The sequence below is a fragment of the Silurus aristotelis genome, assembly GCF_946808225.1.
Source record: "Silurus aristotelis genome assembly, chromosome: 2".
In the NCBI taxonomy this organism is placed as follows: Eukaryota; Metazoa; Chordata; class Actinopteri; order Siluriformes; family Siluridae; genus Silurus; species Silurus aristotelis.
The window spans coordinates 22090090-22103602 of record NC_139575.1 but is presented as its reverse complement, the minus strand read 5'-3'; the positions used below and the strand labels follow the sequence as shown (position 1 = coordinate 22103602).

Sequence of the window (13513 nt, the reverse complement as noted above, 5' to 3'; positions counted from 1 at the left end):
TTAAATGCAAATGGCATACACAAAAACAAAGGGACCCTTAACCTAATATTGTGTTGCATGACCTTTAGATCCGATCACTACAAACAAGACTTCTGTAGCTTTTTAATGAGACTTCTGCACATTTTTCCAAGCCTGTATATGCCTCCAGGTTTGTGCCAACAGATTGGACATATGGTTGTGACTGTTAGAACACAAAGTTTTTCACATATAGTGAATTCAGCAGTACATTTTGGTTAATTTAAATATTAAATTGCACCTGGGAAATCTTTCTGATATTGTAGACAGCATTTGTTGTCCTATTTTTCCACCATCCTCGTGCTCTTGTAGCATGCAGTAATCTATATTAGTTGTACATCAGGCAGTCCTGGTGCACGGTCAGTGGTTTAAATCACTTTAACCCCCCACCCCGACCAAAATGCATGCAAAGTAGGCAGAACCTTTTCTGATCTCGTGTATCGAATGTTATTGCACAACGTCATGTTAGTGCCATCTGGTTGTGGAAACATGAACGTGCAGCCAACATAAAACTGCGGCCACTCAAGAGGCTTCATACACAACATAGCGCGCGAGATCTCCACAGCCAGTAGCCACGTCTGGGTGGGTTTTTTTTCTATTAATGCATTTGATCATTTCTTTATGGAGAATATTATGTGTATGTTTGCATATGTAGGTGTATATATGCATGCATTTGCATATGTATGTTTTTATAAATTTGAGTGCATGCATGTATGTACAATGTGTGTATGTATAATATAAATGAAGCATTAAATAAGATGGAACGATTCTTACACTTTGACTAGTTAATGCTAAGTACTGAAATGTAGTCTGTATAAAATTTAGTTTCGTTTGACAACAGAAGATGTTTATTCCGATGCGTTTTGGCGACGAAGTTCGCTGCGTTTTAAACAAGGCTTATAGTTCCCTTGCAGACCACAATGCAAGTGCTGCTCATTCACGTAAGGATCTCGTGTTTTACAGGCAATCCTGGCCAACAATAAAAACAAACCATGCGCTCTTCTGATGGTGGACTGTAGTTAAGGGTGTGCGCACAAAAAGCGAAAAGCGTTTGCGCCTCCGCGCGCTGCGACGTGCCTAACGCGCCATGGAGAACTTTCCGAAAGAGGAGACCATCTGGCCGCTGAACAAATCGTGTTGCGAGTCAAGTAGCGTGAACGAAAGCACAGCTACAAACCGAACCGTGAACCCTCTTAAGCGCAACGAGGAGGTGGCAAAGGTTGAAGTGGCAGTGTTGTTCGTGGTGCTGCTTCTTGCACTGGCCGGGAACCTGTGCGTCCTGGCGGCGCTTCACGCCAGCAAACGCGCGCGCTCGCGCATGCATTTCTTTATGAAGCACCTCAGCATCGCGGATCTGGTGGTGGCTATCTTCCAGGTGCTGCCACAACTCATCTGGGACATCACGTTCCGCTTCTATGGGCCGGACTTCTTGTGCCGCTTGGTGAAGTATCTGCAGGTGGTGGGGATGTTTGCCTCCACTTACCTGCTTGTGCTGATGGCTGTGGACAGGTGCCTTGCAGTGTGCCAGCCACTCCGCTCTCTGCGTCGCAGGAAGGACCGTGAGTATGTTCTCGGCTCGTGGCTCCTGAGCCTGCTGCTCAGCCTCCCACAGACATACATCTTCTCACTCAAAGAAGTAGCCAAGGGTGTCTATGACTGCTGGGGAGACTTTGTGCATCCATGGGGGGCGAAGGTCTACATAACATGGATAAGCCTTGCCATCTACATCGTACCTGTTACCATTCTCACTGTGTGTTATGGCCTCACCAGTTTTAAGATATGGCAAAACTTCAAGCTGAAGAGCAGAAGGGATCATTCTCTAAGGCTGTCTAGGGAGCTGGCTGATGGTGCAGCGCTGTCACGCGTCAGCAGTGTGAGACTCATCTCGGAGGCCAAAATCAGGACCGTGAAAATGACATTTGTTGTCGTCTTGGCCTACGTTGTGTGCTGGACGCCGTTCTTCTTTGTGCAGATGTGGTCAGCTTGGGATCCCATGGCACCGAGAGAGGGTAATTTAATAAAGCTTTGGGGTTATGTCAGCTTTAGTTATAGATTGGTGGCTTCCCTGTTCCTACATAGCAGAACTGAGTCATTCCATAATTACCTGCTTCTTTGAGTGTTTGAATAGTGAAACCATCAGCCTGCGCTGGAGCTGGGGCATCCTCTTGAACATTCATATTATAGCATTTAAATTATGACAAACATTTATGCATTTGTGACAACGTACAGTGACACACTGTAATTTTGCCTCTGTATACCACCAAAATGCACTTTAAATCATGCACATAGATCATGAATCAAGATGTGCATACAGTTCTAATTTAAGTGGTTTAACAACAAATATTTTCCTAATTTTTTAAAAGATTTGGTTACATTAGGTACAAGTTAGTACATTATTAAAAATAAAGATTGCACTGATTACCTCAGTAACAAGAAAAGGCCTGTAAAACAATGGAAGACAACTGAAAAATGGATCCTCATCAAATTATTTTCTTTGTATAGTAAAACACCTTTAAACGTCTAGCCAATTCAAGAATACTGTCCAGGAGATAGTATCATTATTAAAATGTACAAATCAAGAGACACTGTTATGAATTAAAAAAAAAACCCTGGTAACACTTAATAACATAAAGTCCAGCTTAGACTTTTAGAAAACATCTAAACTGTCTGCCCTGTTCCGGACCACCATTGTTTGGAGAGATGAAAATAAGAAAAACTTGTACTGGCATTATATGAAGAGAAAAATATGAAAAGGGAAAGAAAAGACATCTGATTTAAAAACTACTGTGTTATCTGTCAAACATGGTGGAGGCCTTACTATGGCATGGGTGAGTACGACTTTCAATAAAATGGATTACTAGTGTTTACTGATGATGCAACTACTGATAATTAGCAAAAGGAGCTATAGCTTATTTTCTGTTAAATTCTGCAAAATTAATGTGAGTGCTTCATAGTACAGATGGAAAATGATCCAAAAATATTACAAAAGCAACCAAAATGCAACGTGGTTGCATTTTGCAACCTGCAACCTGACCTCACACCCAACAGAGCGCTTTTCACTTACTAAAGACAAAACAAAAAAAAATTGTAAATGCCCACAAACAAGCAGCAGCTTCAGTTGAAGCAGTGAAAGCCTATCAAAGCATAGGTTGATATCTATGGGCTCAAGACTTCAGACAGTCATTAAATGTTAGTATTAAAAATAATAATTTTATATAGTATTATGTTTATCTTTCCAATTACTTTTTAATTTGTGAAAATTGAGGAACTATACAAAATTAACCTCCTTTAATTAAAGCTGCGTATCACATCTCTGCTTAATGTTACAGTGTACAGTGTGGCAGTGTACAGAGGCAAAAATGAAGAAAATTGTGTCCAAATAATTATAAACCCAATATGTACATACACATTATGATACAAGCACAACAGTTCAGCAACAGCAGTTTGTTTAAATAGATTTGACAAAATAGATACGTCATTTCAGTACCAAGCTAACCTACAAAAAACTTTAAATATTTTCTAAACATAATTAAAACTGAAATGAACATGTTACGGCAACTCACAATACTGCACTGATTTAAGATTATAGAACAATGAATGAACATGAGAAAAGCATGACATCTATGGAAGGGTTACTTACCGTAAGTCTTGGCAAGATTATGAATATCAGTAAGGTTTTTAGGTCCGAGATTTTGAGTGGTTGTATCTGCTGGAATGATGAAATCAGTGTGCAGATAGAGAACATTCTGTCCTCTCTTCCCATCAGTGACCCAAAGAGGAAATTGCAGTGAATTTCTCCAGCAGATTGTAATCACTTTTTTCATATTTCATTTGTTCATTGAGTTTGCAATGGAATGTTGAGTAAATTGAATGCACCCAAAACACTCTTAAATATTATTCATCTAATTTAGATAAGTTTGGTGAGGGTTATCAAGAACCCCTTTTTATGAAACCGAATCTCTTTACGCATAAAAATAGGTTTCTGTCTCATAGGAGTCAAGGAGTGTTTAATCTTATTCTTCTTTAGTAGCTGTTTAAAAAGAAAAATATATATATAATACAAGGCACTTGAAAAGAGAAAGGATTCACTGCATTGAACCAATACCCATAAAGAACCTAAAAAACAAAATAAACATTTATCTGAAAGACTGGTCACTTCACATAACCCGTGAAACACTGAGCTGTTAGACATTTAAGATATTTTAGATATTCCTGGAGATACTCTTCCCAAGGGTGTAGTAACTATACTCTAGTCTTCAAAAGAATGCCATTTCCGTTGGTTAGCAAAACACAGGCTTTTTCTCAGGGGAGAAATTAACAAGAAGTTAGATTTGTTGCTGTAGCTGGAAAGGTCATCTAATGTGGTGACCTGACTGTCCATGGTGCATGCAAACAAGATAAGTGTGTAAGTAATCTGTTAGCCCAACACTCTCTCACAGTGTAGTTTACAACTGTCACCTGACAAGTCCGATTTGTCTCATTTGTGCTCTGTCTTTATGGACATGATGCCTAGTTAATTACTTTGTGACAACCATAAAACCATAAAATTTATAATAATTAATATTGCATTTTCTATAACTATCAATCTACACATTAAAAATGTTTTGTCCCTCTGGGGGAGTCTTAAAAAGACTGAGGCTCTGAGTTAGTAAAAGTTTGTTTAAAAATATGTGCAGTTGCGATAACAGGCTTGAAAAACATTGTGTTTTTTTCTTGAGGAAAGAATAACATACCTGGATTTGTGCATTTGCATTGATAAATATGTAATTTGAGGCATTTCAGTTTATGGAGGACAAATACAGTAAAGTCAATTGAAATCGATTGTTTTGCACCTGCAGTGCAATTTACTATAATTTAAGTCCCTTTGAAGACGGACATTGTGAGTGCAAATTAACATGCCTCTATGTATTATATTCGTATAAATCACTTTTTGACAGTTGCAGACAAAATTATGCATTGACTAGATGTAATAATGAGGACGTTTATCAGGATGTAAGGATGACTCAATATTACCTCGACACAGAGTTCGGAAGAAAAGGTTTTCTTTCACACTTTTCTACTGAACAAAACATACACATATTATAACCTGTAATTTTGCAGGTTGGGACATTAGTTGGGATGTCTCCATTGTAAAGGGTTTCAAGTGGAAGCTTTTCAGCAAGCCTTAATTAACTAAATAACACTTTTTTCAAATGTGTGATAACTATATGAGAAATCTAAACATAAAATAATGTATGAAAAATATTTATTTTTATTAAAACATTAATGCATAAAATAATTTGGATGTACTACAGTCTATGGAAAACAACTCCGGATCACTTATAAGAAAACCAGGTTGATTAAAATATATTCTTAGGATTCTCCATAGACTTGCCAAATCTGATCATAATGTAAAAGATAAGATATACTGAATTAAACATGTTCAGTGCTTAACTTAAGACTAGTGTATGTTCTGATTAATACACTGTATTAATACACTGTATAAATCTAATTATAAACTAGCATTAACTTTGATCAAGGACCTTACTTGATCAAATATTAGCTCTAGATCCAAATTATCCAACTTATCATGTAAAATAACAAAGAAAGGTTTCTATTTCTTCAAGCCTTTTGCTTAGCCATTTTGTCAAGCTGTGCTGTGCACTCTTGTCAAAGTGATATGTATAACTGTGTATCACGGCACATTATGTTTAAGAATTCCATGTCTGAGAAGATATACATGACTAGCTGAAAGCTCAGACGAATCTATTTAGAAAAGAAATGATGTCTGTTTTTTTAAATATATTTTGTCACTATTTAGATAAAGATATAAAAATAGCATTGTGGGACTACTCCTGATGATGCTTTGTACACTCTTGGCAGGCTTTCCGTCAGCTTCATAATTCACCAAAGCTTTTCTTAAAGCTACAGTGTGACTACATCTTAATAAATTAGCAAACTTATTTTATATTCAGTATGATTTCAAAGAAAATTCATTCAGGGAAATTATAGTTAACAATTTATCTTTGTCTTCAAACATAATCCTTGTGCCCAAACTTGTAGTCTACATTAATATAGTACAATAACATGCTTAAAAATCCTTGTCAGACTCGATATTACACTGTTTAAATGCTGCTGCTGGTCAATGGTTTAGTGTCCTTGGTTTGACCTTGAGTTACTGTCTATGTGATCTACATATTCACATTGGTAAGCGGGAATGGATTGAATGACAGAATGAATGAATTACATCTGTTGTATTATGCATTTTTCTAATCAATTCATTTCTGTTACTGATGACAAAAATGCATTCATTCGTAAAACAGCAACTTTAAAGAGGGAATCATGCAGGTTAAAACCATGCAAACTTATAACTTCATATAGCCACATTTTGTAGGGAGCAACATTTAATGCTGTATTTCAGAAAGTAGAGACCATAATTATATCCAACGCCAATTAACACCAGCTGCAATTCTGCAGTAACAGTACTTCTTATGACATACATAAAACATGAGCCCACACACCCTTTTGCATTAGTTTTACACTCTTCTCAATCTTTACTCAAGTTGCACTGAAACCCCATGTCTTACACAACATATAGCTCTTTGTTTATTACTGTATAGTCTCTAGCTAGGGAGGTGGTAGCTCAGTGGTTATGGCATTGGACTCTGGATCAGAACGTCACAAGTTTAAATCCCAGCACCACCAAGCTGGACCTTAACCCTCAACTGCGAAATGCTGCAAAATGTAAATGTAGCTGCTAATTATATGTCAAGTCATGTAGGCTTTCGTTGTCATTCAAACCACATACAGCACAGTACACAGTGAATATAGATCTACACAAAAATAACTGGGGCGAGATATAAAGTGCATGTGTGAGATATTTAGTTGAAAATAGGGCAACATAAGACAGTGAGACATTAAAAACAGTGACACAGTGACACAGTAGCACCAGCCAGTACAGACAATTTGTGTTGGTGCAAGGGGATTTGTCCATATATTAATAAATACTGTACAATTGTATATATAGTTTAATAATACTAAGGGTAATCAGAATAAGTAAAAAAAAGTTTTATTCCCTGTCCCACTATTGTTCGTCATATTTCATGTGCCTACATTGTAAATACAGTTGGAATAGCAATAGTAATTGCACGTGTACTATAATGCGCTAATATTTACAGTATATCCAGCATGAACACATCAGAGACACAAACAAATGTACCACTTGCAGTCTTCAATTAGAAGTAAATGAAACACGATCAGACTGGTGAGTGCTGAAAATTTTAGGTTAAGTGGTTAATGTGCTTGACTGAAACTAAGCTATAAAAAACAATCCAATTCAACATAGGAGTTACAGAAGAGAACATGCTGAACCTGATGCCAATGAGCATGCCCCGGTCTAGTCTAGTCGTTCTTGTCACTAATTTGTATGGCTCACATTGCCTTAAAATGTTTTTCAAACAGGAAGGGTAGTTACAAAAACAGGAAAGAGCTAGATGATAAGACTATTTGGCTTAATGCCATATGCCAGCTGGGTTGGCGGCTGGGCAAGAAACAACATGTTAACCACTGAACTACCAAGGATTTCCAAAACCTCCGGAGAGATAGTGAATAATGGCAGCCAATCAACTTGCAATCATGGCTCCTTACATGCACACATAATTCAAGCTTAGATTCATAAGTGAGCTTAAGCATAAGTAACTTGTTTCCCACTGACTTGTGTGTGAGAAAGAAGTGGCTTTGAGTGATTTTTCTGGGATGAGGGTATGGCTCTATGTCTTAAACACTGTATATATATACAGTATATATATATACAGTGAGGAAAATAAGTATTTGAACACCCGGCTATTTTGCAAGTTCTCCCACTTAGAAATCATGGAGGGGTCTGAAATTGTCATCGTAGGTGTATGTCCACTGTGAGAGACATAATCTAAAAAAAAAAATCCAGAAATCACAATGTATGATTTTTTTACTATTTATTTGTATGATACAGCTGCAAATAAGTATTTGAACACCTGAGAAAGTCAATGTTAATATTTGGTACAGTAGCCTTTGTTTGCAATTACAGAGGTCAAACGTTTCCTGTAGTTTTTCACCAGGTTTGCACACACTGCAGGAGGGATTTTGGCCCACTCCTCCACACAGATCTTCTCTAGATCAGTCAGGTTTCTGGCCTGTCGCCTGATTGACAGTCATGTTTAGCTTCTTCCATTTTCTAATGATTGCTCCAACAGTGGACCTTTTTTCACCAAGCTGCTTGGCAATTTCCCCATAGCCCTTTCCAGCCTTGTGGAGGTCTACATTTTTGTCTCTAGTGTCTTTGGACAGCTCTTTGGTCTTGGCCATGTTAGTAGTTGGATTCTTACTGATTGTATGGGGTGGACAGGTGTCTTTATGCAGCTAACGACCTCAAACAGGTGCATCTAATTTAGGATAATAAATGTAGTGGAGGTGGACATTTTAAAGGCAGACTAACAGGTCTTTGAGGGTCAGAATTCTAGCTGATAGACAGGTGTTCAAATACTTATTTGCAGCTGTATCATACAAATAAATAGTTTTAAATGGTAATTTATTGTGATTTCTGGATTTTTTTTTTTAGATTATGTCTCTCACAGTGGACATGCACCTACGATGACAATATCAGACCTCTCCATGATTTCTAAGTAGGAGAACTTGAAAAATAGCAGGGTGTTCAAATACTTATTTTCCTCACTGTGTATATATATATATATATATATATATATATATAGATAGATAGATAGATAGATAGATAGATAGATAGATAGATAGATAGATAGATAGATAGATAGATAGATAGATATTATTTGACATATATTCATTTATGTTTTTACCTATTTACTTTTCTATACAAGTAGTATAAGGTTTATTAAATATGTTCTAGAAAGCCATTGCTCTGGTTACTTTAACTCTAACATTTTTATTTTACATTTCTTTCTTTTTTACTTGTTTTGGTCAAAAACACATGTACTACTATTTGATTTGAGTTTTAAATTAATTTATTCCAGTAAATATCAATCTTGTAATATTATTTGCAGGAACACGTTAAATGTTGCTAACCCAATAAAATATTCATGTACATTATACAACCCTAATTCCAAAATGACACTGTACACTGTAACATGATCATAAAAACAGAAAGCAATAATTTGAAAATGTCTTATGGTAAATTATTTTTTAATTCACAATAAAACACAGAAAACATATAAAATATTTATAATGAATTGAATGATAGAATGAATGAATTACATCTGTTGCATCTATTGTATTATGCATTTTTTGAGTCAATTTATTTTTGTTACTGATGACAAAAATGTATTCATTCATAAAACAGAAACTTTACTTTATCAGTATAGAGGGAATCATGCAGGTTAAAACCATACAACCTTATAACTTTATATAGCCACATTTTGTAGGACAGAACATTTCATGCTGTATTTCAGAAAGTAGAGACCATAATTATATTCAAAGCCAATTAACACCAGCTGCAATTCTGCAGTAACGGTACTTCTTATGACATACATAAAACATGAGCCCACACACCCTTTCGCATTAGTTTTACGCTCTATCTTTACTCAAGTTGCACTGAAACCCCATGTCTTACATACTGTGAATTTTAATAGTATAATTTTAACAACATATAGCTCTTTGTTTATTACTGTACAGTCTCTAACTGGGGAGGTGGTAGCTCAGTGGTTATGGCATTGGCCTCTGGATCAGAACGTTACAAGTTTAAATCCCAGCACCACCAAGCTGGACCTTGTACATGTACAGAAAGCAATGATTTGAAAATGTCATATGTTTTTAAACAATTTTAAGGAGAAAAAAATGAATTATTAATTTCATTTAATTGCACAGCTAGCTCCAAAAAAGTACAGGGGCAACTAAAGGCTTCTTTTTACAACTAATTAAGTTAAAAGGCAAAAGGTCACAAACATGAAGCGGTATAAAAATAATCTGAGTAATCTGAGAAAAACTGTATATAACAGAATAAACTGTATGTAACAGAATAAAACAGGCATGATTCTATAATGAAAATCACTACATGAGCTCAGAAACATTTTAAAGCTCTTTAATGCAAAAATGAAGCCATATATGAACATGATACAGAAATGCTGCCATCATCTCTAAGCCAAAACTACACACAGACTCCTGTATCAGACACGAATAGGACAATATTCCATCCCCCCAAAATCTTCAACAATTGGTCTTCTCACTTCCTTAACTTTAACATTTTAAATGTTTTCTATTTTCTATTCTGCATAAAATATGGGTTTATTTGATATGGAAATCATTGCATTCTGTTTTTATTCATATTATTTTACAAAACTTCCAACTTTTATGGAATTGGGGTTGTAAAATAATAAGTGTCATGGCGCGGCATTTAAATATCTATATAATTACAGATATCAGATCACAGTTTATTTTTTTAATATGGCCTTCACTTAGTAGAAGAAAATACTATACTTTAATTACATGGTGTACTGAAATATTCTTATGTCTTCTAGAAATGGCATTCATTATTTCCATGCTGTTGGCTAGCCTGAACAGTTGCTGTAACCCCTGGATCTACATGTTTTTTGCTGGCCACCTGTTCCGTGACCTGATGCACAACTGTCTAACAACATTACGCTGTAAGTGTGTGGGGCAGCAGAGTCCTAATGGCCATTCAACAGGAATAGTGATGAAGGACACTGGCAGCCAGAGGAGCCTCACCCAAACATCAACTACATAACACACGGATTGAATGAGAAGACAAGGGGGTGCATGGTGACAAAATCTCTGCGATGGACCGGCATGTACAATAATAATAAGAATTAATATGGACACACATTATCATTAAAACCTTGATAAAAAGCTCAGGCCAGTGTATTAAAAACATACAGATTACAATTTGACTCTCTAGAGAGACTGAAACTACCACTAACTGTTACCTCAAAGCACACTGGCAAGACACACATCAGTAAAATACTTAATGCTTTTGCATTTTGAATGCATTCATCTGCCCCATACCACCCTATTCCACAATGTATTTTTTGAGGTTATTGGACTAAACTAATGGCAACAGTCAAACCCCTACAGTGAAAGTCCTGTCATGGCTTTTATTACTAAACTACTAACCTTTGACACAGATTCTGTTCAGAGGCCCTCTAGAGATATTACTAGGTCATGTCAAGTTAAGTTCAGTCCTGGTTAACCTAAATGTATTGCTGAATAAATGTGTTTTGTGTCTACTTCTCATTTACCCATTTTCTCAGCACTCGCTTTATAGATGAATTAGACACATTTACTTCTAAAATCATTTAATGTATTATGATTGTATGTGAATAAAATAAATAAAATAAAAAAATATAACTATTTACCATTTTCATGTGCTCTGGTGTACAAAAATGACACTTTGAGATGTTTGTGTCATTTTCATTTTCTACTTTGGCAAATATGTGACTATGTTATACAGTACTACATACTGAGCATTTTCCAAACACACCAAACACATAATTTTCATTATGGTTTTGTCACATACAGATAGATGACAAATTAAAGAATGAACCAACATATTGTGTTAAGTGTTGGGGCACTTCAATCTATATAAACGATGACTATAGTGTGTCTTGGTACAGAGTTTACATCATTTGGAGGGAGCAACCTCATTTTTCTAAAATACATTTCCTTAATGTTTTGGAAATGAAGAAATATATTTCTATATTAACTACAGTTCCTTGCAACTGATGATCAATTACCATATATTTCAGAGAATTGTAATGCATCTTTAACATTGTGACAAACAAAGGCAAAGCCTAATATATGCTAAACAGGATGATTCATAAAATCATTCACAAAATTTCTGAAATAATTTATTTCTTATTTTTATTAGTACAAATGTGTATAAGTGATATGGATATTTAAGCTCTCTCAAGTGTCATTTTTCAGTAGCTTTAATTGTTTTGCTAATTATTGGCCCAGTATATCCATGATTTCTCTCACTCTTTTAAAGGTTTCAGATATGGTAAATATCATAACATATCATTATAAATGTTTAAAACTAGAAAACTAAAAAAACATGTTCCCCTCTAAGACATTTTTTCCAGGGAGAACTTGTGTTAGTCAGCATTATGGACAGGAACTACATCTCCCATCAGTAGTAACTACATCCCATCTGACCACTGCACCTTACTGAAACATGTTATGCGATTGTTTACACATCTAATATATTTAATTATGTTTAAATTATAACATTTTTCAATTTATTTATTTATTTATTTTTTATTTTGTTAATTCCCTTAAGTCAAAGAAATCCGCTTTTCTGCAATACCTAAACCATTCATCTGGCACCTTCATCCATGCCACAGTCAGTGTCACAGAGAGTACACAACTTCTCATTGTTTTATATGGAAATTTACTAACACTATTGACATGTATCAGTGATTATATTGACACACAATTTGACAACCGTGTTAATGTGCAAGTGTACCAGTGTTCTTATTAAAGTGGACGGTGAGTTCAAATCCACAATCTACTGAGTTATTCAAATAAATATTTATTTGTCAAGACTTAAGTGGTTTGTGCCAATGGCTTAAGCCAACAATTGTTCACCAAATTCTCCATATTGCACTATACAGTTTACATATTATTTAAAAAAGGGAAATACAGAACATTGAGCTTGATATTTAATGTCAAAGATACAATTGTGTCCTGTATGGTGCTATATGTTCAACCTCACCACTCTTGATTATGCATTCTGCCAAACTTCGCAGACTTATTTAGAATCATGTGCTGTACACGCCTTTTATGTTTTGTGTGCATATTTAACCAGCCATAAAACAAAAAGAATAAAAACAATAGAGTTCCAAACACTACATGCTTGAACCCCCTTAGAATATAGTTGCAATAATTTACACAACCCAAGGCCCTAGTAGAAAACAACTTTTACTTTTAGTATGCAGTTTGACCTTGCCACCAGAGAAATTGCTACCGAGAGAAATTTCTGAAGGTTGTTTGGCCCAATAGATTTCAATAGATATAGCTTTTGGCTATATTATAATTTTACTTTCATGCTGAATTTTTTAACTTAAAAGAAAAAGAAAATCTATATTTTCTGCATTTACTCAAGGCAAGCCACAAAATGAAAACAGTTTCTTTCTCATTAATTCATAGGTTTTAAGAAAAAAATTGCACTAACCTTTTAGAAATTGCAAGCATTTATTTTCAGAGTCCCTCAAAAGTATTTGGACAAGCTAATACAATTACAAAGATTATTTTTAATACTGGGGTGCAAATCCTTTGCGGTTTTTGATTGCATGAATCCTGGAATCGAGGCCATTTAAAAGATCTATTTTTAAAAAAAAAAAACCTTTTGGTTTGCTTATATATTATATTATAGATAGTGCATTATTTCATTTTTAGGAATGTACAAAAATTTTGATTTAGCCACTTCTACAGTTTCTGTTATGCATTGGATTTTCTCTGTTTTTTGTTTGTTATTTTTTTTCCAGCCTAATGATGG

At 35.3% G+C, this 13513-nt stretch overlaps 1 protein-coding gene across 1 annotated transcript; it reads left to right on the top strand.

Annotated features, from left to right (window-relative positions):
* The first annotated feature begins 485 nt into the window (after positions 1–485).
* oxtrb (oxytocin receptor b) lies at positions 486–11368 on the top strand. Its single transcript, XM_083562154.1, has 3 exons — positions 486–597; positions 979–2024; positions 10518–11368. Exons 2-3 carry the CDS (start codon positions 1103–1105, stop codon positions 10742–10744), a joined length of 1149 nt encoding a protein of 382 aa, XP_083418280.1. The 5' UTR covers positions 486–597; positions 979–1102; the 3' UTR covers positions 10745–11368.
* The last annotated feature ends 2145 nt before the right edge of the window (positions 11369–13513 follow it).